General features: G+C 44.4%; 1 protein-coding gene across 7 annotated transcripts in view; it reads right to left on the bottom strand.

Annotated features, from left to right (window-relative positions):
• Nucleotides 1-6,839: 6,839 nt before the first annotated feature.
• The window catches only part of LOC123377191 (LIM domain containing preferred translocation partner in lipoma), a 498,276-nt gene continuing 480,298 nt past the window's right edge, over nt 6,840-24,817 (bottom strand). For all 7 annotated transcript variants that reach the window (XM_045029748.1, XM_045029745.1, XM_045029746.1 and 4 more), the window contains 3 exons: nt 18,145-18,323; nt 14,497-14,617; nt 6,840-12,812 (listed from right to left, as the gene is read on the bottom strand). In XM_045029748.1, coding sequence (XP_044885683.1) covers nt 12,684-12,812; nt 14,497-14,617; nt 18,145-18,323 — 429 coding nt within the window. In that variant the 3' untranslated portion in view covers nt 6,840-12,683. The remainder of the gene's footprint in view (nt 12,813-14,496; nt 14,618-18,144; nt 18,324-24,817) is intronic.

The raw sequence follows: 24,817 nt of genomic DNA, 5'->3' as shown, positions 1-24,817 counted from the left end.
TTTCTCAACCACTAAAACAACAATATTAATAATGAAAAAATTAAAAAGCTACAGACAACGTCCTTCCTTTCTTTCTCTTTGAAATGTGACCTGTTTCCCAAATGAAAATGCCCCCCCCCCATTCAAATTTGGAAAATTCCCTACCCGTGACTAGGAAACGAGACTGATCTGATGCTACCTTCTGTACCTTGAAATCTATGAAACTGTAACGTATTGCTTCTCCTGGCAGGGGCTGTTTCTTGCTCTGTGTTTATACGAGGCCCAGCACAATGGGGCCCCGCTCTCAGCTGGCCCCTTGGCGTGACCTAAATACAATTCACAATAATGAAGGAATATAAAAGTACATGGGGGCCTGATTTTAGGAAGCGCTGACCACGTGAAGCTCCTCTGGGTTGAAATTAAGGGGAGCTGCAGCAGCACCTGTGAATATCAGGCCAATTGTATCATTTAGTTTCTGCCACATGTATTTTTTTGTTTTGTTTTGCACTTCACTCTTCTTGGCCAGTTTCACATGCGGATAGCACGTCGCTGGGTTGTGGCTTCCTACACTACAGGGGAAAGTTTACGTCTTGGCATTTTTAAATCATGAAACCATTCCTATGCACTTTGTTCACTCCTCTGACCTTTTAAAACACAGAATCAAATTTGGACGGTCCTGAAACAAGCTGACCCTTACTTTGGGGGAAATTCCCAGGAAACTGGCATTGCTCAATTGAATTCGCTAGATAATACAAAACGTTATTTGGATTAGAGAAGCCCTGATAGTACTAGGTGCTGTATAGACACAGTGAACAGCAGTCTCGGCACTGAAGAATTTACAATCTAATCAGAGAAGATATGGGAGCATAAACCCAGGCACACAATTTGCCTGCAGTCACACAACATACGTTGCCCCATTCACTAGAGCAGCGGCTTTCAACTTGTGATCCATGGACCCCTGGGGGTCCGCAGACTACGTCTAAGATTTCCAAAGGGGTCCGCACCTCCATTCGAAATTTTGTGAGGGGGTCCGCAAAAGACAAAAAGATTGAAAGCCACTGCACTGGAGTCTTGCCCTCAATACTTCCTTTATGATCTCTGACACATCTGCAAACTCGTCCAAAGAAGTCTGAACTCAATCCTCGCTACACCCTGTTCTCAAAATAGTTTTTTAAAAAAAATCTTGCGAATAGTAGCTGGTCAGATTTAATCCGTATCGCCCCAAAGAGGGAGGGTGGGGAAGATGGCCATTGTAACATCCCACTGTATGAAGCAACACAGGCACCCTGCATAATGGCAACACAATGCATCAATAATACAGCCCAAGAATAGCTTTCTAGCCTTCTTTTTTCCTTGACAGTTAGAAACATAAAGAGAAAAAAAAATAGGCTGTGGAGATAAACAGTTAAGTCTCCACCCCCACCTCAAATTGCTTTGGCATATTTTAAGAGAGAAATGGCTCTATGAGAAATTTAAATAGCGTTCTCTTTTCTTTTTTGGCAGCTGCAGGAATTGGGTCAGGTGTAGAAATGATTAATTTCCAAGCCAGAAAAATCCAAGTGTTTGAAAGTAAGACCCCCTCCCCCGCCTCCTTTTAGGTATTGACTTTCTTAGAAGTAGTGTTAAAAAAATTCTTTGTGCTTTGTGCAAAGTCAGACAAAAAAAATTAAAGAAATAATAGTGCTTGCTGGAGAAAAGGGAGGCTTTGCACATAGTTAGTTCTGTGTGCATTAAGATATCCAGGTTTTGGTTACATTTTTGGTGTTGTTGCACAGATTCTTATACTTGAACAGTACTTTTTATCCCTACTGAGCAAACACAGCGAGGCTGTGACATAACAGGAAAACCAGGGGGGTTCATTCTTCTTTAGTTCCACCCCCATTCCCAAACTCTAGTCCACCTCCTGAAGAGCTGGGTGGTTTTTGCCAAAATGATCAGCAGTGAATTTTGCAACTACGTTAGCATCCACTGTCATCATGATGTTTCTGGGACAACATCCTATTGAGATGAATGGGGGCGTGGGAGTTCAAAACTCTCAGAGATCCTGATCCTGATCTCATACCACTTTCACACTGCTACAACTCCACCAAAGTTACTCCTGATTTTCCCTGGCATAAGCGAAAACGGAATCAGGACTTCTATTTCAACTTGCCTGCATGACTCAGGAGACAGCCTCCTATGGAGGCCATATTTGGAAGGATTTCTTTGCAACCATATGGGCTAGACATTTAATTTAAAAACAAAATGAAAGCTCAGATCCAACAGATGCTGCTGCCATCAATGATGGTATGTAAACTCCCTCACTGGAAAGTACACTAGCTAAGACCTGAAAAAGATTCAAATTTCCATTCCTACAAACATTCCAAGAGTCTGAAAGCTACATAACGGGTATACTGTCCACAGCCCCTATGCATGGCTGGTAAAGTTTTCCTCTGTTGCATGTATCCTCCGTTCTAAGCTTCAAATCCTGCAGACATAGGAGGAAGATAACTCCTTTATCTATAGTCACCTGGGCGTCACAGCTCTTGCTGTTCCCTCTTACTGATCAATCCAAGTTTAAACAGAGGCAAACATATGAATCTGAATAGAGTTGCAATACCTAGAAAGCCATAATGTCTGTCGATAAGATCAGAACTCAGATTGCAATGACAGGCCCTGCTATTTATGAAAGAGAGAGCTCTTGGTGGAAACGTTCTGGTGTGATTAATGCAAGTGAAACAGAGTATTTCTGCAATCACTTTCCTAGATTCTGTAGTGGGGCCCGATCCTTTCACTTGTACACAAACACCACCACCAAAGTCAGTGGAACTACTCATGTGAGTAAAGGCTGCAGGATCAGGTCCAAAATAATATCCAAAAGATAAAGAAAATTTATTTCAAAAGAATAAAAATAAATAGAGTGAAATTTTTGAACCATTATGCTCTGGGTCAGATTCTCATCTCAGTCACACCCAATGCTAGAAAAATCTGCATCAGCACTAGGCATGGGAAAATCATCAAACCCTGTTCTTATTTCTATGATTCTATTACTACTACTCGATTAACTATCACCTGCATCTAACACAAACTTGGGTATCAATAAAGCTTAATTTGGGTGAAGTCTCATGTTTTTACAAGCCACAGCCCTTATGAAGAAGTCCTGAAGAATTTAATAAAAAAAATTGCAATGTTTCTATAGGTTTTTATGGAAGCCACCTGTAGAAGTGATTAAAGAAGTCTATCCCTGCTATCGATTTCTATAGACTGGTTCAAACAAATCAGTTGATTGAGTTGCATAGAGAATAACGTCCTATGGGGCAGATCCCCCACTGGTGTAAACTACCATATTTACACCAATGAGGGAATCTGCCCCATAAGCTTTTAGAGTAATTCCTTCAGAACTATGGCAAATTTATACAGAACCCTGTTAGTTCCAATCTGAGTTGAATTCTTGTTCCATCCATTAACGTGTAAGTTCTGTAGGGCTTGTCTCAAAGGGGAAGTCTAGTTTCAAACAAGAACCCTACAATCGGGGCTGAAGAGGAATCGATCTTGAAATCCCTCATTCTGCTCCCAGTCTGACAACGTATTCAAGGCATACGCCAAGCACCCCCCCAGGCTAGTCAAGAGTTAAAGCCTTGCCTTCCTCAGGCACGTGAGAGGGGGCAAGGGGATTTCAAAGCGCTGCGTTATTTGTAAGCCAAAAATGACACCATCGCCTCCTGCCCCTCCGGGGGCCAGGACTAACAGCTTGCACAGGACCTTGCAGGAGTAGACCTGAGGACGAGCCCCTCGGGCTGACTCAAGCAAGGGCCAACATGATAACCCTGATGCTGCATGGAGCGTGTGTCCAAAGAGCTGCTGTGCTCCTGGGAGATGCCCGGTGTGCGCTCAAGGGGAAGGCGGACTGGACTAACACGACACAGTGGCACGGCTGAGTGTTTGCAAGCTCTGCCTGACTCTCACCTAAAGCGGCCAGCAGATTTCCTATAGAGACGGGAACCAGGGCTTCCCTGGAAGCTTTTCTGCTGACAGCTTTCATCCTGCCCCTTGCAATCCAGCAGAAGAGGGACGTTCGGGTCAAGCAAAATCTCCTCTGGTGTATTTAAGGGTGAACTGAAGGGAGCTTTGTCCCAGCATCCTGGAACAGAACGTGCTTGCCCTGTCCCTGCTGACGGCAGCACTAACACATAAAAGCCACAGGCTTGAGTTTCCTCTCATGCCAGTTTCACAGCAGTGCCTCCACACCGGAGTTACTCCTGATTCACTGCACACAGTGCACACCCCGATGAGCAGGGCAGGCTCTTTGGACACAGACTGTGATGCAAGCGAGGTCCGAGTCAGGCCCTACACGCCACATTGTCATGATGGGGACAATAAAGGGGTTGGAATTAAGTGGGAATTGGGTGCTCCTAACTCCCCTAGGATCTTGTGAAAATCCCAGCTGTTGGACTCAATCCCAGAGGAAATCAGGAGCCACTCCACCACAGGCACCACCGTTAGAACTGGCGTGGGATAACAGCCAGGGCCCTTTATTTCCAAGTGGTTCTGATAAATTGGAATGAAAGAAGCTTTAGAACGAGCCCAGCAGAGCCAGGAGCCCCCCAGTGCTTGCTTCAAAAAGAAACAACATAGTCCATGTGTAGCGAGAGTCATTTTATGCAGATTTTTTTACTTTTGAATATTTAAAACATGGTGAATATTAACTTCAGAGGTTCTTAATATGTTCCAAAGCCCCACGGGCCTTTGAAATGCTAACATCAATATGCAACATCTAATCTCGTCAAAAAAAGGCAAGCTCTTCAACATTGCCAGACAGAGGTTACAGAAAGAATCCTCGGGAAAATAACTGCCAGCCTTTTGTGCAATATACAGGCTAAATATACATCCTAGTTGGGAAAGTTTCACTTTTTGCAAGGGAGAGGGAAGCTATTGTAAGTGCATTGCTGCGGGAAGGTTTTTCTGCGTTGCAAGGCTGACGCTGTGTCGCTGGATGACAGCGAGTAGTTCAGTAAAAAGCATATCTTGTGGCTTTGCATACTATACCAGTCAAATGCACTCTCTGGGTGCCCTCCCACAGCGAAGCAGACAGTGCACCACCTAAAGATGCGTTCGTGTCCAGAGCGCAGGGGTTAAAACGGCTCGGTGTGTTTATAAAGTGTAGTGTTTCCTATCGCTCGCCTCTGACCTTCAGCAGAAAGAAAAGCTCAGTTAAACTGTGTAAATACGGACCAAGTAGGAGCAGGGGAAGGCAGCCAAAACTGCTGCGCAAGCTTTGCAGTGCTGCAGCCTTTTAGGAGCAACGAGATGGACTAGACTCTAGGTCGAATGTACTGTCGGCTGCAAGCAGGATCCTAACATACAATGACACCCAGATTCGCAGGGAGAATACTGCAGCCTGGAATCACCAAATTACTGCACATGAAGTGCCATTTTTGTTCATCTTTAGGAACTCCTAAGTCTGTAATTTGACATTTAAAAACCCAAACCAACAGGACCTGAGCTGACAAGAGAGTCTTGCTGCTAAATGGAACTAGGTTACACTGAGTATTTCCCTTTATAATCTGGCTTAACGCTTGTGTCAACCTACAACTACAGCAAAGATATGGGAAGACTATGATTTAGTCTTTGCAGGGAAAGTTAGAATGAATGTGTAGCAAAGAACTGCAACACTTTCCCCACAACCCAAAATTTGGTTGATTAAGAAAAAAGCCTGCTAACTTTAGCAAAACAGTCTCATTGGTTGGCGTGTACTTAAAGAGATGTCATTATGCATAAAATGACAGAGTGGCATCTCCCTAAAAGAACACAAAACAGATGAAAATGCCACATACAAGACAAATGTGCATTTTGGCTGCCCCTTTCATGCCGAAATAAAATTGGAGGAGAAAAAATAAAAGAAGAGAGCCCCTCAATAAGCTCATTTTCTGGAAAAAGTATTAAAAAATCTAGACTTTCAAACAAATCACTGATTGGATTCTCCAACATAAGACCTGGAATTATTGCTCTAAATTACATGGTTAGATCTGACTGAAAATTTAAGGCACAATTTGACAATCATTTAAAAAGCAATAATTATAATCATTTTCTTTTATTCTCATGTGGCAGGCATATGCATGGCACTCCTGCCACTGATGCTATGGATGCAGATAGCTACTTTGATTCAAGAGCTCAAAAAGTTTTACCTTTTTAAAGTAACTCTCACAACATCCCTGTGAGGTAGGTAATATATCGTCCCCATTACAGAGATGGGTAAACTGGGGCTAAGTGACTTGTCTAAGGTGACAAAGGGAGAAAGAGGTAAATCTGCAAACAGAACCCAGGAGACTGGACGCTAATGCCCGGGAACCGTAAAGACGATATCACCATTTGGGGTTTGGGCTTTTTTTTTTTTTTTAGATTGAGGAATAATAAGGAAGACACAAACAACAAAAAGAAAATTTCAGATTAGCCCCGTTAGCATAGCTGCAAATTTAATGGGGCGGTTGGTTATACATGGGTTAATGCCAAAAAGATTGAGAATGCGGCGGCACAGAAATGAAGACAGGACAGGTATAATAAAAACTGCCCCGGCTACCTACTGTTGCCTGTACCTTTAATTAGTCATAGTCTCAGGACAATCTAAAATATGTATATTATTTATATATATATAGTTCCAAACGGTTCTACTGAGTTTTCAATAGTTAGTGTCTCTAAAAACAAAGCTGAGAACTTATGTGTTCACCACGAACCCTAGAACAGGTTGTTTATTACTATGGACTCGCCAATTGAATTGGATTGATTCACAGATGGCTTAAGGCAGGGGTTCTCAAACTGGGGGTCGGGACCCCTCGGGGGGTCGTGAGCTGTCAGCCTTGAACCCAAACCCCGCTTTGCTCCAGCATTGATAATGGTGTTAAATATATTAAAAAGTGTTTTTAATTTATAAAGGAGGTCGCACTCAGAGGCTTGCTATGTGAAAGGGGTCACACCAGTACAAAAGTTTGAGAACCACTGGTTTAGGGAGCCGTGCGGGATTGCCAGTCACATTTCATTTACAATTCACAAGGGCTCTAGCATCAAGACAGCCAACCGACTGTTTCAACTGCAAACTTGAAATGCTGAGGAGGAACAGTAATCTTTCTGGAAATGTATATGGAAAATGGCCTTTCCCAAGCCCAAAGGAACGGTGCTAGGGTGTGAGGTTCAACCAGAGTTTCTCAGTCTTGGTGAGCATAATCTACTCACACCCTTCAGTACTTGAAACAAAGGACAACTGACACTGTCACCATCTTCCTAACCAGCGTGGGCATGGTTTGAAGGGAGAAGGCAAAAACTGTGTCCAACAGAAGTAACACTGTTATTCCCAGAAAAGTCACATTATTCGGATTCTTAGTAACTAGGAAAATGGTGTCTGCACAGGAAGTAGAGTGAATCAGAAAACAAGAAAATTTTTGTGAAAATTTTCAAAATTTGTTTGTTTCATAACATCCAGAATGGATCCATTTTCCATGAACATTTTTGTGACACTTTTACAGGATTTTTTACCATATAGTTTTTGAAATCGTTACCGAAAACTTTTGTTTATTAAAAATGGTTTTGAGTAAGAAAACTTCATTTTTGGTAAATGAAAAACTGAGAACCATTTAAAAAACTATTAGGATAAAAATGTCAACAATATACTGATTAAACTATTAATAACAAATGTGGTGAAAGATATTGCGAGAACAGAAAATAGACAATTCCCCCCAAAAGGTATTGAAGAAAAAAGGTCAAGCTTTCAACAAAATAGATGTTTAGTGTAAAACATTTTGACCAGCTTTAACAGAAGTATTGTTCTCAGAGTCCCTATATCAATTCATACTTTAATACTTCTATATGGCCTTAGGTAGCCTTCTCCATTCTTTGCAGTAGATCCTCAAACAAATATCAACACACGACTAGTGTTTCCCACCTAGACTTTCACCACCCAAATCCACAGCACATATCCTCATGTGTCAACCCTGATTTATAGTGTTGAGATCTACATAAAGCGTGATTAGCACTACTTGATGATCTAATATCAAATCAGCCCACAGAATCAACCACGGGAACCAGACATTAACAAAAGGCAATTCGAAAACCAAGAAACCTCCTTTGAGCTGTTCAGTTTCTAGACAAAAATGGGGCATCACAGAATTGTATGACCTAAACTAGAGTAAAGCAAAGTGACACGATTCCCCGCCACCCCCACGGATGTTGATGATGGGATTTTCCTGAGGTCTCTGCATTGTCCTCTGTTTTCCCTTTTCCCACTACTCCCACGGACCTTCCATGAGGCCGGGAGAGGGAAGTTACGTTGTAGAACCAGCACTCTTTGCAGCCCCAGCTAGACTTTGCTACACTCAGCTAGGCTGGAGGCTTAGGGCCCAAAATATGTGTTACTAGACTGGATTTAATTGGTGATTGTGTGCGCCAGTCTCCACACACAATATCTATACTGAGAACTCTTTTTTACTTGTAGGGTGTGTAATTCACGCCCGGATAATGAGCTAACCCAAGGCCTATGTCACACTTCATTCCTTCTTCTGCCCTAAGAGTCTGATGAATGTGTGTAGAGCTCACCCTGGCAAATGTTTCGCTTCCCCCGTGTCTCTAGGACTAAGTCATTCCCCAAGTGTTTTGCAGCTGCGATAAAAATCTACCAATTATTTAAAAAAAAATCATAATGAAAGGTGCATTATCTAAAGCTGTGATGTTGTCTTCTGCTTTAAAAGGCAACATTCAGGCAACAATTAAAATAAAACAATAAATGACAATAAAGCAATTACATTAACAAAATACGATCATTCACTTTGATGATGTCACTAGGGATTTGGCTGTAACCAAGGCAACCAAATCTGATGTAGTAAATTCAAGCATCTGTTTATGTCCCATTGAGGAATGGATTTAAGCATGTGCTGAATATTAAGTACACGCTTAAATACTTTCCCGAACCAAGGTTTAAACAAGGGCTGGTTCCTGCACCCCAAACTCCCAACGGGGTGACCGGAAACACGGGATCAAGCCCTAATTTCACACACATGCTAGAAAAGGCAAAGAACCACCAGCAAAAAATCAATGGATTGAAATAGAAAGGTCTAGGTGATCTTCACATTCCTTGTCAAAGGAAAACTGCTGAACATTAATGCGTCAGCAAACAACGTGAGTATTTATCATGACTTTAGAAATGTACCTTAAAAGAACAAGGTCTCTTTGGTAAAAAAGGCTTCTTTGGAATAGATAAATGAGGATATGTAATAAATACATGATAAAGATTGTGGCTAAGCAATATTTTGTTGGTGCTTTAGGGCAATGCCATGATTAAAGATCTATTTGAAACCCTCGAGTATCAGGACTGAAAATCTGACATGACAGAGTGTGGTATGCGTGTGTGTGTGCGTGTGTGTGTGTATCTTCCAAAATATATTTGTATCAGTTTAGGCACCACATATGAATGTATTCTTAAAAAAACACTCCAGGCACTTATTCACCCACTCAAATGGGCAACTGGCTTTGGTTATTTTAGGGAGGAGAAACCAAATTAAAACAATATTACCCAGATATTTCAAGTCGGAAAATTAGCTGCTGTATGTATAATGATAACAACACTCCCCCTTCTCCTTCCACCCAAGGAGTTCAAAATGCTTGAGAAGCAATAATCTAAGAGCCCCCACACCACCAAATCCATAGAACACCCTGAACATGGAAAAGTTCAGATCTAGACCTCTTGGTTAGCTCTTGGTTCTGGAATGGGCTGCTCCAAACCCACAAACCCAACCAAACTTTTCAGAAAGGGAGGATCTGGATTTGAATTTATGCAGCATAGGCCACTCTAAAATTACTTTATTCAGTCCCTTCCCTTCCCTGGGAAGTTAGGAAGAATTATCAAGCTCTATTGTGAAGAGGGGTAGACAGAGCAAGTGACGTGCTCAAAATTGCACAGTGAGTCTGTGGCCGGGGCACTGAAAGAACCCAGGAATCCAGACTTCTGGTCTCCCTCCTCTGATCACTAGACCACGACCCCTGTCCTAATTACAGTCGCTAATTCTCATCGCTTTCTAATATGCCACTCAGTGCGACAGACAGACTGACTGAAACCTACAAGGACACAGAAGTTCAGAGCTATAGTTGTACATCAGTGCCATGCTCTGTTGTATACATCACATTCCCAGTGTACTTTGGAGAGAAGATGCTCAGAAACCCAGTTCTAAGGCACGATGGAATGTGTGATAAAGTGAAGTTAGCCACCTGCGCTCTGAACTTCCATGCTTTGGCAGATTCAGTTCAGACAAGTGTTTAACAATCTTCTGCATGTAATGCTAGCAAGCTCAAAATTACCTTAGGTGCCAGGGCTAATGACCAGTGCAGCAAATGGAGCCGATTAAGAGTCATGTCCTTATTTAAAAAATTTACCCAGCACTTAACTTTTTGCATGAAATAAATTATAACATAGCTAACTAATCTACTGTGGGAAAATGCTAAAATTATTGAAGGCTGGGGCCACACTCCAATATGATGGTGAGATGCTGTTACATAGACACTACCCTAAAAGCAAAGTCCTGCAGGATTTAATGGAGAACAATATACTTTCTATGGGATTGATTAGTTATCTTACAGATTTCTAGAAAAATGACCTCATAGATGATCTCCTGAGGTCCCTTCCAACCCTTATATTCTATGATTCTATGATTCTGATGTGGTGCAAATCCAGGTTAATTTCACTGAAGCCAATGGAGTTACCCCAGTAAAAAGTTGGTGAAAGTGTTGGGGGACAGACCCTAAATTCTCTATAGGATGGTTTAAAAAACAACTACAGAAATGTTATTATTCACTGTTACATTCAATAGGACTTTACCATAAAGGTCAACCGAAATGCTGAGCGGGGAGGGGACATACCATTTTCAGGAGTTACAGTAAAAGTCAATTTTCCATTTTCTTTAATTCTTCGCTTGGATCCAACCCATGTCATTTCATTTCACTCATTTTTCTTTTCAGGTTTGGGTGATGCAATTTTATGGCGTTCTTGTTACATGTTACAGAGACTGAAGGGGAAAGCACCACATTCTACTATTTATTATTGTGAGAGAGAGCAAAATTTGCAAAAGTTACTCTTCAAAACTGCAAGTTTGTTATTAATATGGTCAATCAGCCCTGAAATGCTTCAGTTCTGGCTCTTAATTTGTTAAGTGCAACTAAAGGTATTTTCTTTGATTACATCTGCAAACAAAATATTAATGTCAATGCAGTGATATGAAAATTGCTCCTTTCCCATGTAATTTGCACCTTAGTTATTATGGGTTTCATGAATAAGAATATTATAGATGTACAAAATGAGTTGTGGATTTATAATGTATTTTTTAATTAACAACAACAAAAAAAAAACAACTACACCCTCCGAAACCCACCAACAAACCCATGAGGTGCCTGCACATAGGTTTTTATTAACCTTGGTGCAAATTTTTAATTCCCCAGAGAGTGCATCAATACGTCCCTTTTTTCCTGGAACTGTGACATCCCCCAGTCACTCCTTTGCAATGACATTTCTCCACAAATTAAAAACGGCGTGATGAAACTGTAGGAGAAAAGCTGTCTGTCGTTTTTCCCTTTTGGGGGCTAAATTACACCCTATTTACAACTTGAGATGAAAAATGAATCGTTCCTGTTCCAGAGATGTCAGGTATTTGGAAAGCCCTAAATGCTGAAATATTAAACAATTCTCACAGCTTGTACTGTAACTCCAGCTCTGGTATGTTACCATCATCCCCGAACGCCTGAGCCTGTCTCAAGGTAGAATTCAATCCAATGGGAGTCTTTCCATTGATGTCAGTGGAAGCTGGATCAAGCCTCCATTGCTAAAATACTTTTTTGGAAACAAGCAGTGCCCACTGGTCGCTATGTAACTGCATTGGCCCTGGATAGCCTAAGATCCTTTTGAGCATGCCTGTGGTGGCCATTATTAGGCATTTTCTTTGAAGCCATTTTGAATTTCTTTTTAACCCTTTCCAGTCCCCAAAATAATTAACATAACTTCTCAGTGACTTTATATCTGTAGTGTACCAAAAGGATATATGTATGTACGTGCGTGTGTGTGTGTATGCAGGCTCACAACTTTCAGTGCTGGCTCATACATAAATACCTGAGCATCTGAGAGTTGGAAGCATCCTTACTGAATACATGTATGCAACAGTGAAATATAATATTATAGAAAAGAAAAAGTTATGAAACTGGAAGGGGAATGGAGACAAGCAAGGGCATAAGAGAAAGATATGGCCTCTATGATTTAAAACAAATCTGTGTCCCTATGATTTAAAACAATACCTATATAAAGGCCCAATGTCCCATGGCCAATGTTTGTGTAGTTTGTCTTGCGATAACAATTACTCTGATTCTGGTCTTACACTTACATACTGGTTTTACACTGGCGTAAGTCTAGTATTATGGAATCATGTCCAATATATAGCTTCCCACTGATGTCAATGGGAGTAGTGTCAGGCCCTCACACCAGAGTAAGAAGAGAATCGAGCCCAATCATCCCAATTTTAATGTGCTTCTTAGGAGATGTGAATCAAATAGAGATAAACTTAGAAACTGCCCGCTTGTCCCAAGGCCTTCCAGCTTTACTCGTTCAATAGAGAATTAGGTCCTAGGCTGGAAAGGAGTCATGCTAAATGGAAAGGTTGTGCAATTCCCCCAACAGGCAAATATGGGAGTGTGGTGGTAGACGCTCAAAGGTCAGTGCTGGCCTTAGCGGTGAGTGCCTGGATCCGAGCTGAGTTGCACGTCTTGCAAAGGATGTGTCCATCCAGAGGGTAACAGCCCTGATTGTCCCCTTCAGACAGGAGGCCACCACAGTCCTAGACAATGAACAGAATAAAGACCAAAAGAAGAAATAAGATGAGAATGAAACTAGGCAAAGAACCTATTAGTGAAATACACACTCACGTCCCCTGGTAACAGAATTCTGCCCAAGTCAGCGTGGGTGTTCTAGGATGTCTTTCATGACTGACCCATTCCCTGATAAGAGACAATGCTGCAGCGGAGATGGGCTCCCAAGCTCTCTAAAACAAAAGGAGATTATTCCCTTCCCATCTCTGGGAAAGGAAAGGGCTTTAGCATTGCGGAACACGGCAAACTTAAGCTCACGTTTATTAATGCCAAAGGAAAAAGAAGACGTGAGCCTTGAAAACAAGTTTTCTGCTCATCTCTCTCTCTCTTTGGAAGAGCGAACTCCAGAAAACGATAGAAAACATGACAGAGGTGACAGCAGAGCCATGGCCTTGCAGAACGCCTTCACCGCTGTGGTCATTATTGTTACACTAGCACCAAAGGGCCACAACCAAGATTGAGGGCCCATTGTGCTGGGTGCTTTACAGACCTATAGTGAGAGACCGTCTCTGCTCCCAGGAGCTTGTAATCTAAATACACAAGCTAAAGGGTGGAAGAAAGGCCAGAATGCCATCATAACCATCTGTCTTTTGTAAATGGAAAGCCAAGGCTCAGGAGATTAAGTGACTGCCCTAAACTCACGCAGGAAGATGATGGCAGAGTCACAAACTGTACTCAGAGACCTTGAGTCTCAGTCCCACACCCGAGCCCATGACTGTGATCAGCACCATTATTGGGACTCACGTCTTGTCCCAACATCTGGCTGGAGTTTATCCCTGGGAGAACAGCTGTGTTGCAGAATTCTCAGAGGTTCAATATGCAACATGCGCCAAGTTGATTTTTCCTTTGTTTCAGGTCCTTGTCAAAATCATATGTACCAGAAACCAAGCACAGCAAGGGCCATACATGAATGAGAGTGATCATGTTTATATGCCAATTCAAATTTTTCAACCACAAGCTGTATGTTGATTTTCCAGCTAATTATTAACTTCATCTTTTTTTAACCCACTTATATAATCTTGCTCACATTGCAACATGCATTAGAGCTGATTTTAACAAAACAAATAGGAGCAATCTTTGTGTCCAGGCAGGGGCGGCTCTAGCCATTTTGCCGCCCCAAGCACGGCAGCATGCCGCGGGGGGCGCTCTGCCGGTTGCCAGTCCCGCGCCTCCGGTGGACCTCTCGCAGGCGTGCCTGCGGATGCTCCACCAAAGCCGCGGGACCAGCGGACCCTCCGCAGGCATGCCTGCGGGAGGTCCACCGGAGCCACCTGCCGCCGTCCCGGTGACTGGCAGAGTGCCCCCCGCGGCATGCCGCCCCAAGCATGCGCTTGGCGTGCTGGGGCCTCGAGCCGCCCCTGTGTCCAGGTAATGAATTACCATATTCTCAAATATTCAGCTCTAATTATTGAGTTGTAGTCTCTTGCTAACGCAGTGAAGCTGGTATATACAGAAGGCCTGATTCTCCTATTGTTTGCACCATCTATGTGTAAATCAGGAGTCACTTCTGCTGAAGTCAATGAAGTCAAGTTTAACGTAGAACCAGTGTGATAACAGGAATGTGCTCATTACTGATGTACGAGAAGGTCATTTCTGTCAATACAATGAACCCAATCTTTGCTTTCTTCCCTTGCCAGCAATGGGAATACTGACCTCACACCGGTAGCACTGGACATGGAAGTCACGATCTAATGCCACAATGCGTATGGTCTCCTCTTGACCGGGGGCAGGCATAATGGGCTCCTTACACACGGAACATCGCGGTGCAAATTTCCTTGAAAAGCAAAGATGGTTCCAGTCAAACCCCAAGTGCACAGCCATGTTCTTCGTATGCTACACTAGAAATTTAGAACCCTGCAGGAAACTGTGGCACAACACACATCTCTGTAAGCAGAGCTGCCTCTTTGAAAAAGAAACATTACGGGATGCTTATGAGTTCCTGCAGAACAATGGCAGGGGCCTGAGAATCATATTCTGCTCGTCTTAATCATTTATTAAACAATCTCTCGATGACGTTGTTCATCATTGCGGTATCCAAGTGCAAGCCCCAGAGTGAGCTGGTTTCATATGCCCAATATAACGCCATTTAAATCAGTGGAATTCCTCTTATGAATGAAGGTAGCAGGATTTACCCCACCTGTCTCTATTGAAACTAGAGATGGACCAAGTAGGATGCAGCCTTAGATCCTGCCACTGCGGGATTGTTCTCTGCTGTATAATTTTCTTGGGTTTTATCCAGTCTTGTTTTAAAATCCTCAAGCATCTGGCTCCCACTACACCCACAGGATGTTAGTTTTAGCTCGGCTCAATCTGTGCACCGCAAAGAGAACTGCTAGAGCATATCTGACTGGTTCTATCTCTCAACTACTTGATTTGCATCCACAATCTGGCAGTCACAGGTGAAAATGCCTTGGATGCAAATTCTCCCCACAAAATAGGAGGCCACCCTTCTGAACCCCTGTCCCTCAGAACATACACTGGCTAATAGCTAAGAAGCTTAGAAGTAGGGCCAATGGGTAATGCCAGAATAGGAAGAGATCAAAGATTCTTCTCTTGTAAAATATCTAGGAAACAGTGACTTTGCCACCCAGCCTTTTATACAAACCACCCTAGAATTAACTCAATTAAAAAACATCTTAGCTGTAGTAGGAGTAAAGACAAGGATTCATTTCGTTGACAGCAGATGCAAGGGGTTTTGTTAGATTGCAGCTACGCAGACATGAATTAAACAGCACCTTTGCTGATTGCTCCGAAAGAGAATTTAAATGGATCATGATATGACCGCAGCTGTAATCACAGTTAATAATGTGGGGATTCAGGCACTTTCTTGTGCAATTCAGCTAAAATGTGCTGCTTAAAAATGCTTGAATGTTTCTCTATCTAGGTCACCAGAGGCAAAACAGCACGGGCCAATTTTTTTCGGGAGAGACAGAGAAATGACTCCCATTGAATTCAGTGGGGGCTGCATGTGTTTCTTAGGGCAGCATCTAGCCAATCATGTCTTGCAGGTGGATTTCACAGTTTCCATTTGCTCCTCACCTTTCAGGATAAGAACCCCAATAGCAGTTTCAAACGGTCAATAGAGCCAGTTGGAATTCTTTTAAAAACTATTTTCACTTAAAAATGGATCCCCCCCCCAAAAAATACTTTCACTAATTTTCTTTTTGACACAAACTGAAAAACAAACACAATTTTTGTTTTTCTCTCCTCCTGCCCTCTTTACCCCTTTTTTTCAGTGGCAAAAAGGAAAAAAGAATGAAAATGGTGAAAAAAGAAAACCTGAAATTTTCCAGAAATGAAAAATTTTCAGGAAAACATTCTGCAGAAATTTTCAAAACTAGCTTTTGTTTTTTGCAAAGATATTTGGCAGGAAGATGTTTACAACATTTCTGAAAGTGTTTCTGAATTTTGTTTGTCCCCCTCCCCCAGTTTTGTGTCCAGTGTTTAGGTTTACTGACTATTTTTTTTGCATCCACAATTGCCTTCTATTTGTTTCTTCATGCCTCCATAGCTGCCAATACATCCTGAATGATTCTTCTCACTCACTCTCCACGCTAAGGACATGTAGGTGCTCTGAAAGTATTTGAAAGGTGGGAACATAGGGGGAAGGGATCCTGCAGGGTGATACAGGGGGGTAAAATTAAATGAAGAGAAACTGAGAACACTGGATACATTTTCTTAATAATTCAACATATTAGGCTGTGGAGCAGTGACCCAAGAGAAGCGATGGAAGTTACATTATTCGCATCAGCTAAAACTGGGTGAAAGAACTGCCAAATATTCTTCCGGATACAGACTCTGCACGGACTGTAGATGGACTCGGTAGCCCAACTAGATCATCTGCAATCCTCTGGATCTTCTCCCAGTCTTGTACCCAACCAGTACAGGTCCTTTCCCTGCCGTCTATTCTCGGAGAGTGAAATTCACCCATGGGTTGAGGAGCAGTATGAGGCTGAGTCACCATTTAACCCTTCAAGCCGGAAGGTACTTAGTTCTTCCTAAAGGATGTCAATCCCTCTCAAGGAGGAGGAACATCCCACATATATCAACACGTGGCGCAGGGAGCGTAAGTGTGACATAATGTAGTGCCACTGCCTTGGCTTTCTGCTGGCCCCTGCGCAAGGGTGAATTTCACCCTCTGGACCATTTCTCTGGATTCCTGCTGAGACGCACCCAGAGGGAGAGGTAACGCACTGCGGCCTCTGCAGCTGCCAATTACACAGATGTGTCTGAGCTTCAGGGAGCATTTCCTGCCGGAGTTTAACATTCTCCCATATGGCGGCTGCGATTCCTTTTGTCAGGTAAGTCTGCTGCTCTGAGCTTCAAGGCCCACACACTGATGTCACGAGTCTCTAATTAAGTCTGCCCCCTTAGAAATGAAAAGACAAGTGCTTGAGATGTAAACCCACATTAGTCAGTATTGATTTCCTCTTTTAATTGAGGGATGTACCATGCCTGTCTCTTCCAAACTGGGGAAACATTTGTGCTTTGATTATATCTACTTATCTGTCTTTCTCAGATTAGCTGTGATAAGGGAAGGGATGGGGGGAGCGACAGAAGCTACCTCCAGTCGTGGATTGCAGTGCACTTTAAATAGATATTTTAAACTACGAATTATTATTAGGAATGTTTTCCTAGCTCCTTGAAAGGCTAACTAGCAGATGGAAACATAAGAACATAAACAGAGGCTAGGGAGACCATTCCTTACTCATCCTGGCTAATAGCCATTAATGGACCTAACCTCCATGAATGTATCTAGATCTCTTTTAAACCCTGTTATAGTCCTAGCCTTCACAACCTCCTCAGGCAAGGAGTTCCACAGGTGGACTGTGGGCTGTCAAACAGAGGAGGCAGCGGACCCTGCTGTGCTCTCTGAGCTATGAGCAGGGCACTGAGCACAGGGTGAGAACCTTGGCTTCAAGGCAACACCTAAGTGGCAGTCGCAGGCTGGTGTGGAGGAAGGTAAGGAGTGGGTAAGGAAGTGCAGGAGTGTAGCTAGGAAGATGAAATGCCTACATCATGCAGTCCGCACATAGGGCAAATGGGGAACAGAACATGTTAAAGAAGATCTGTGAGCACTGAGACAACCCTCGCCGGCAGGGAGACGGATGTAAGACAAATCCACACAACTACCCCCAGTCAATGAAGCTGGCATGCCGGAGGGTGTGCCTGCCGGCTCCCTGGCCTCTGGGGAATCTCAGGAAGAATTTACAGCAGGTCAGGATCCTGCCTAGGTAACATGAGAAGAGATTTTAGGCCTCCAGGGCCAGGAAAAGCCAACAAGAACCGCCTGGGCCATACTTGTGGAAATCCTCGATGCAGTGAATGTTCCCTCCGGCATCCACAGTGAAGGGGATGCCATCCAGGCTGCGGTGGCACATCACACAGGTGAAGCAGTGGGGGTGGTAGGCTTTCCCCGTGGCACGCAGGATCCTCTCCATGATGGGCTTGGCACAGACGCTGCACTGCTCCAGTGTGTTCTGTAAGCAAAAAAAAACAACCCAACAGGCATAAGAATCAGTTCAGATATTTGCACAGGCTGGGAAAGCAGCTGGTCTGCAAGGGAACCTGAGGCCCTTTTGTTTAAAGGTAATAATTGGAGATATACCAATCTCCTAGAACTGGAAGGGACCTTGAAAGGTCATCGAGTCCAGCCCCCTGCCTTCACTAGCAGGACCAATTTTTTTGCCCCAGATCCCTAAGTGGCCTCCTCAAGGATTGAACTCACAACCCTGGGTTTAGCAGGCCAATGTTCAAACCACTGCGCGGGATAGGCAGCCGTCAGTCCCAGAACAGCTCGGAATCCAGGCCAGCTCCTGCCAATACCACGTATGGAACACGAGGCAGCAGAGTCACTGGGGAGAACTGCAGGGTCGCGTCTGCATCCAGCCGCCCCAGCAGAGCACCCTGCTTTAGATTCACCACAGGCGAACCCTGGCTTTTCTCAAACCAGTAACTGCATCCCCTCGGTGCTGCAACTCGGGCAGCACAAGGGACCGGGATTCAAGAGCGCACAACCAGCTAGGCGAGCTGAGTGCTTCTTTAGAGTCAGAGTTTAAGGCCAGAAGGCACTGCCAGATCATCTAGTCTGACTTCCGTGTCTCACACCCAGCACCCGCACACTAAACCCAATAACCAGAATTAGACCAAAGCATAACAGCTCACAGGAGACTTGACTATGATGTGCCACAGACAGAGAATAGGAGGATCAGAGGCTCACCAGTTATTGAGGATCCCGCAAAGGCAGAAAAATGATTAAGTGATATATACCCAGACTAAGTGATATATACCCTGATAAGTGACCCACATCCACATGCTGCAAAGGAAGATGAAAACCCCCAAGGTCTCTGCCAGTCTGACCCGGGGGAAAATTCCTTCTCGACCCCACACATGGCGATCAGTTTGACCCTGAGTATGTGTGAAAGAACCAGCCAAGCGCCTGAGAGAGAGAATGCACGGTGTCACCTCAGAGCCCTGGCCCACCCGTCCAATGTCCCATCTCCAACTGTGGCCATCTCTGATGCTTCAGAGGAAGAAGACCAAAAAAATCTCCCAGAATACACTGGGGGACAAAAATCCCTTCCTGACCCCTGCAGGTGACCAGCTGAAGCCCTGAAGCATGAGCTTTAAGCAACATGAGACATAAACTGTAAGTGAGTCCCAGGGTTGCCCTTTACTGTCACAAGCAACCCTGTCATACGATCACACTCACACATTTGCCCTCTCTCTGAAAATTCATTAAGTTGTCTGTTTCAGAACCTCACCCCTCTTAGAAACTTTTTTTAAATTTCCAGCCTGAATTTGCTCATGGCCAGTTTATACCATTTGTTCTTGTGCAGCATTGTCCTTTAGCATAAATAGCCCTTCACCCTCTGGTGTTTAAACCCTAGTGCAGAGGTTCTCAAACTGTGCTCCGCGAGCTCCATTCAGGTGATCGGCGGATAGTTCCCTCTAAGGTGCGTGCCTGGGCGGCCGCACACAACACAATGAAGGGCCACCCGCCTAATTAGTGGAGCTGCACAGACGTGGCTCCACTAATTAGGTGCCTGGACCCTGAAGAAGATGCACGTGTGAGGTGAGGTGGTGGCCTTGGGGGAATAGGGGGTAGGTGGGAGGGGGCCGTGGGGTGAGAAGAGAGAGTGGGGAGAATTTGGGATGTGCAGGGCTGTGGTGGCCAGAGAAAGAGGCGACTTTCCCCAGCTCCAGGGCTGTGGCTGCCAGGGAGAGATGGCTTCCTTCCCAGCACCTCTGTGGTGGGGAAGAGACCCCCCACCTTCTTCCCAGCCTCAGCCTGGGGGCTGCTGCGGCAGGGGAGAGAGGGCACATCCATCGCATTAGCAAGTTAAGACTCCTGATATTAAAATAGGAGTTGTGTGCTTTTATTTGTATAACGAAAAAACGTTAATTCTTATTAATGTTTTTTTTTATAGAGAGCTTTCATCCCAAGTGTTTTACAATAGTTAGCTAACGGTACAAACAACATTTGGACACATCATTAAGTGATCCGCCGAAACCCTCAGCAATTTTCAAGTGGTCCGTGAAAAAAAAAGTTTGAGAACCATTGATCTAGTGTGTTTACAGAGTGCAACTGGATCCCCTGCTCAGCTTTCTTTTTGCTGGGCTCAACAAGCCAATCTCCTCCAGTCTCCTCTCATCAGACAGACCCTCCGCCCCCGGATCAGCCTAGCAGCTCTTCTCTGCGACCGTTACAGGTTCAATTAATCTGTCTTGAACATGGCTGTCCAAAACTGTACACGGTATTCCAGATGAGGTCTTACCAGAGCCTGCTACAACGGCATTAATACCTCTCTATCTCTACTGGAAATGTCTCTCTGGCAGGGCCGGCTCCAGGCACCAGCGCAGCAAGCAGGTGCTTGGGGCGGCCAACGGAAAGGGGCGTCACGTCCGGCTCTTCAGCGGCGGGTCCCTCAGTCCCTCTTGGAGGGAAGGACCTGCCGCCGAATTGCGGCACAAGAATGAAGCGGTTGTGGTAGAGCTGCCGCTGATCGCGGCCTTTTTTTTTTTTTCCCCACCGTTTGGGGCGTCAAAAACCCTGGAGCCGGCCCTGCTCACTGGATACATCCTAGGATCGCATTGCCTTTGTCATAGCCACATCACATTGGTGGCTCCTAGTCATCTTAGGATCAACCCCCATTCTAAGCACAGGCCCTTGCACTTTGTACTACTGAATTCATGCCACTCTGACACTCCAGTCTTCAAGATCATCCCGATCTTCCTGCATAATATTTCCATCCACCTCAGTATTGACGACGCCTTCCCAACTTTGTATCATCAGCAAATTTCATTAGGGAACGCCTACTTTCTGTGAACAGAGCATTAATAAAAACATTGAACAAGACTGCCCCCAAGACCAATCCTTCAACTCCACTAGAGATCCAGAGCGTTCCCCTTTACACACATCCTGTTGCCTTCTTCCCTTTAGCCAGTCCCTTTATCCACCTTACAATTCTTGTACGAATCCCTAGGCTGTAATTTTCCATGTGGTACCATGCCACATTTATCTTCTGCCCCAGCCATTTCAGTTCAGACGGCTCTAAATAATCGTATTAAAGACTGTGTGTTGCCTACCTTGGTTTGTAGATTTTATGTATTGAACCAGCCCCATCGTTGGGAGCACTGAAGCTTTAAAGTGCTTTTCATTTCAAGGAGGCTCGGCTGGAAGATCCATCTTCCCCACAAGCATGTTATGTAAACACCGATATAAATCAGCTTCTAACGATTATCTGTGCCAGATGTGCCAGCCCTCCCAATGCCGGCTTGCATGACTACAGTATCTGAAACTCGCCTTTGCAAAACCGAACACCCGAAACATGCATGCCACAAAGAGAGACGCATTCCGTACAGGCAGATGCAAATGCTAAATCTGTGAAGAAGCTCAGATGGTTTATTTTTCTGGAGCTTGGGACAGAATTCCACTTGCTAGCCTTGCTGGAAATGTTTGGCCTTATCAAATAAGAACCATATGTTCAAATCCTGGATGGTGGGAGGTCTGTGATCTTTGGGATAAACAGAAAAGAAAGAAAAGAGAAAAAAAATCCAACACAAAGGGAATTATAAAACCACACAGATCAATATTTTCATGTTGACCAACACCACGTGGAGCCTACAGATGTCCTCCTGCATTCCTTGTGCACCCAAAACTCCCAGTGAAAACTGCCAGCTGAAAGACTGCACTGTTATTGCTTGTCTCAGCCAAGAATGTCAATGGGCAAGCCCCTTCTCCTGACACACAGTGCAGAAGTACACATGCAGGACATGAATCACCAAAGACTTCAGCAGGGTCAAGACAATACTGCCACATACGTCATTGGACATTACTTCCCGGGTGGCAACTGACTGGTAAGACACACACAGAGCTACAGCCTGCAACTCGCTTATCCTGCAATGGCCAGAAGAGCCACAAGATTATTTTTGGAAGAGACAGTATGACACGTCCTGGATTTCAACCCACTGTGAGAACCCCCTACTTGTGGTATGAAAAGGACTCAGTCTGACCTGGGGGCTTGTTCATGGCAGGATTTAGCTTCATGTACTGGATACTTGTAATAACGGAGGTGGAAGAATTGTTCCTGGGATTTTTGCTTGTTTTCTATCATCATCATGATTACAGTGACTGATGTACCAGAGAGAATGTTCCTGCAGCATTTGCACCGTTCCCTATATTTACAACAGGCAATGCTACAATCCTGCCAGTTCTGAGGAACATTATGCAATTAGCTAAGGAATTTTCCTTGGTAAATGCCTAATAGTTGGGCTTGGCCACGATATGTATCACTACCTCGTTAATTGGTTGTTGCTGTTTTTCTTATGGCCTTGTTCAAAATACTTCCCATTCCATACGCTTTAGTAAAAAAGGAAACGCTGGAGCGGCACAGGATATGTGGAATCGGGCCTTCGGTTTAGCAGAAGCTGACTTTTCCCGACTGAACTTCACTCGTAGGGAGTAAAATGAAGCAATTAGTTGGGACTGGATAGAGGAAATTGATACCTCAGTAACAGAAGGGTGCAAACTTGAAGATGACAATAAGAATACCTGGCTTTCACATTGCATTTTCCATCAGTAGATCTCAAGGCTTTTTATAAATGAGCCTGACATCTGGTGACAAAGCATCTACTCCCAAGGCAGCTGAAGAGCACACAATTAGCATTTGTAGCTTTACTGCTAAAGGGCCCAAGCAGAAATAAAAGAAAACAAAGTAAATAAAAATAAAAGCACAACCCAGTCATTTCGTGATTCCCCCTTTATTGATTTCTTGTATCCAATATTTTAACCAAAATAGATATGTCAGGCACGACCCATTTTCTCTTTCAACAGTCCATGTCTCCGAGCCATAGAATGATAAAAACAGCAAAACAGAACAGCGGGAAAACAGCAAAACCGAACAGGAACTGTTCTGAACAGAGCAAGAGTCAGTAAATGGAATGCCTGCTTGCGAACACTAGCGGGAGCATGACACAGGAGGGATGTGAACAATTTGTGCCTCCACCCCACAAGCAGCTCTAAGCAGAAAGTGGGCCTGTTGGCATGGCGCTGTGGCCAGGATTGGGGTTTTACGTATTATTATTTTTATCATGGCAGCACCAGTGGCCCAGTCAGGTGTGAGACTCCACTGTGCTGGGTGCACGTAGAATGATACAATTCTTGCCGTGAAGAGTTCACCATCTAAAGTCCCAATGCTACAAGGACTTTGGCGCATACCTGATACTTTTAGACAGCCCTGTCTAGAGGCTGCAGCCACAGGCCAGATCTAACTCCCATTTATAGCTCTGAAGGCCACGAGGGACCCTGGGGACAATTTAATCTGACTTTCTACAGCACACGGGCCTCAGTAGAAGTTTGACTGGGAGCCCAAGCCAGCAAATAAACATGCTGTTGCCACTGGATGGTGCTTCCCTAGTCCGCATGCCTTCTGCTCACTAAGCTAAGCTCCGTTACAGCTCAGTCGCCTCTTGATGTTAATACATCTGAGTGAGACAAGCATTTTAATTTCCCTTCCGTTGATGAATCCCTTCCACACTTGAAAATTAATCCTAGGGGATTTACTCATTTTATCCTTCCAATTCTGCACCAGTGAGAAAAACAAAGTTGTTAATTTCAGACTCCAACTCACCGTCCCTCTCTGGGAATATGTTTGCTTAAGGGGATTTCCCTGTGAGATCTTTGGCTTACCACTCCTCTTCAAGGCAGCACCAGAAGCTGTAGGAATGAGTGCTGCCCTCAGCTCTCAGGCCTCCAGAGAGTCAACCAAGTGGAAGAACACAACAGAACACTGCCAAGGAGGATAAAGAGCTTTCTCTCCTGTTGGCTTTGGGCTGAAGATACTGTGAGCACTCTGCTTTGTCCGAGGACACTGTATATTCCAAAAGACTCTTTGACTATGGGCAAAGCCTAACTGATTTTCTGCTTTGGCATTTTGGTTCACGTTAAATCAGGAAACAGACATTAATGTGTTGGATTCCCTCCTCTCAGGGGCGGCTCTAGACATTTCGCCACCCCAAGCACGGCGGCATGCCGCGGGGGGCGCTCTGCCGGTCGCGCGGCTCCGGTGGACCTCCCACAAGAGTGCCTGCGGAGGGTCCACTGGTCCCGCAGCTCCACCGAAGCCGCAGGACCAGCGGACCCTCTGCAGGCATGCCGCCGAAGGCTGGCTGCGTGCCGCCCTCCCGGCGACCGGCAGAGAGCCCCCGCGGCATGCTGCCCCAAGCACGCACTTGGCGTGCTGGGGCCTGGAGCCGCCCCGCCTCCTCTTTAACACGAGGATCAGTGTAAAGGGTGGAGTGTTTTGATTTCTACTTTAAAAAAAAATCTTCTCTTTTTGTTTAACTACAAACTAACTTAAATTCCAAACCAAAAAGTTGTTTCGAACCAAAATGGGAACTTTTTTGGTTAGAAACTATCAAAACCGATAACAATTTTGAAACTCTTTTCTCAATGTTTTTTCAAAATGGGCAA

The sequence above is a fragment of the Mauremys mutica genome, chromosome 9 (assembly GCF_020497125.1).
Source record: "Mauremys mutica isolate MM-2020 ecotype Southern chromosome 9, ASM2049712v1, whole genome shotgun sequence".
NCBI classification, from domain to species: Eukaryota; Metazoa; Chordata; order Testudines; family Geoemydidae; genus Mauremys; species Mauremys mutica.
Note: the sequence above shows the minus strand (reverse complement) of the source record. Positions and strands in the feature narration are given on the sequence as shown.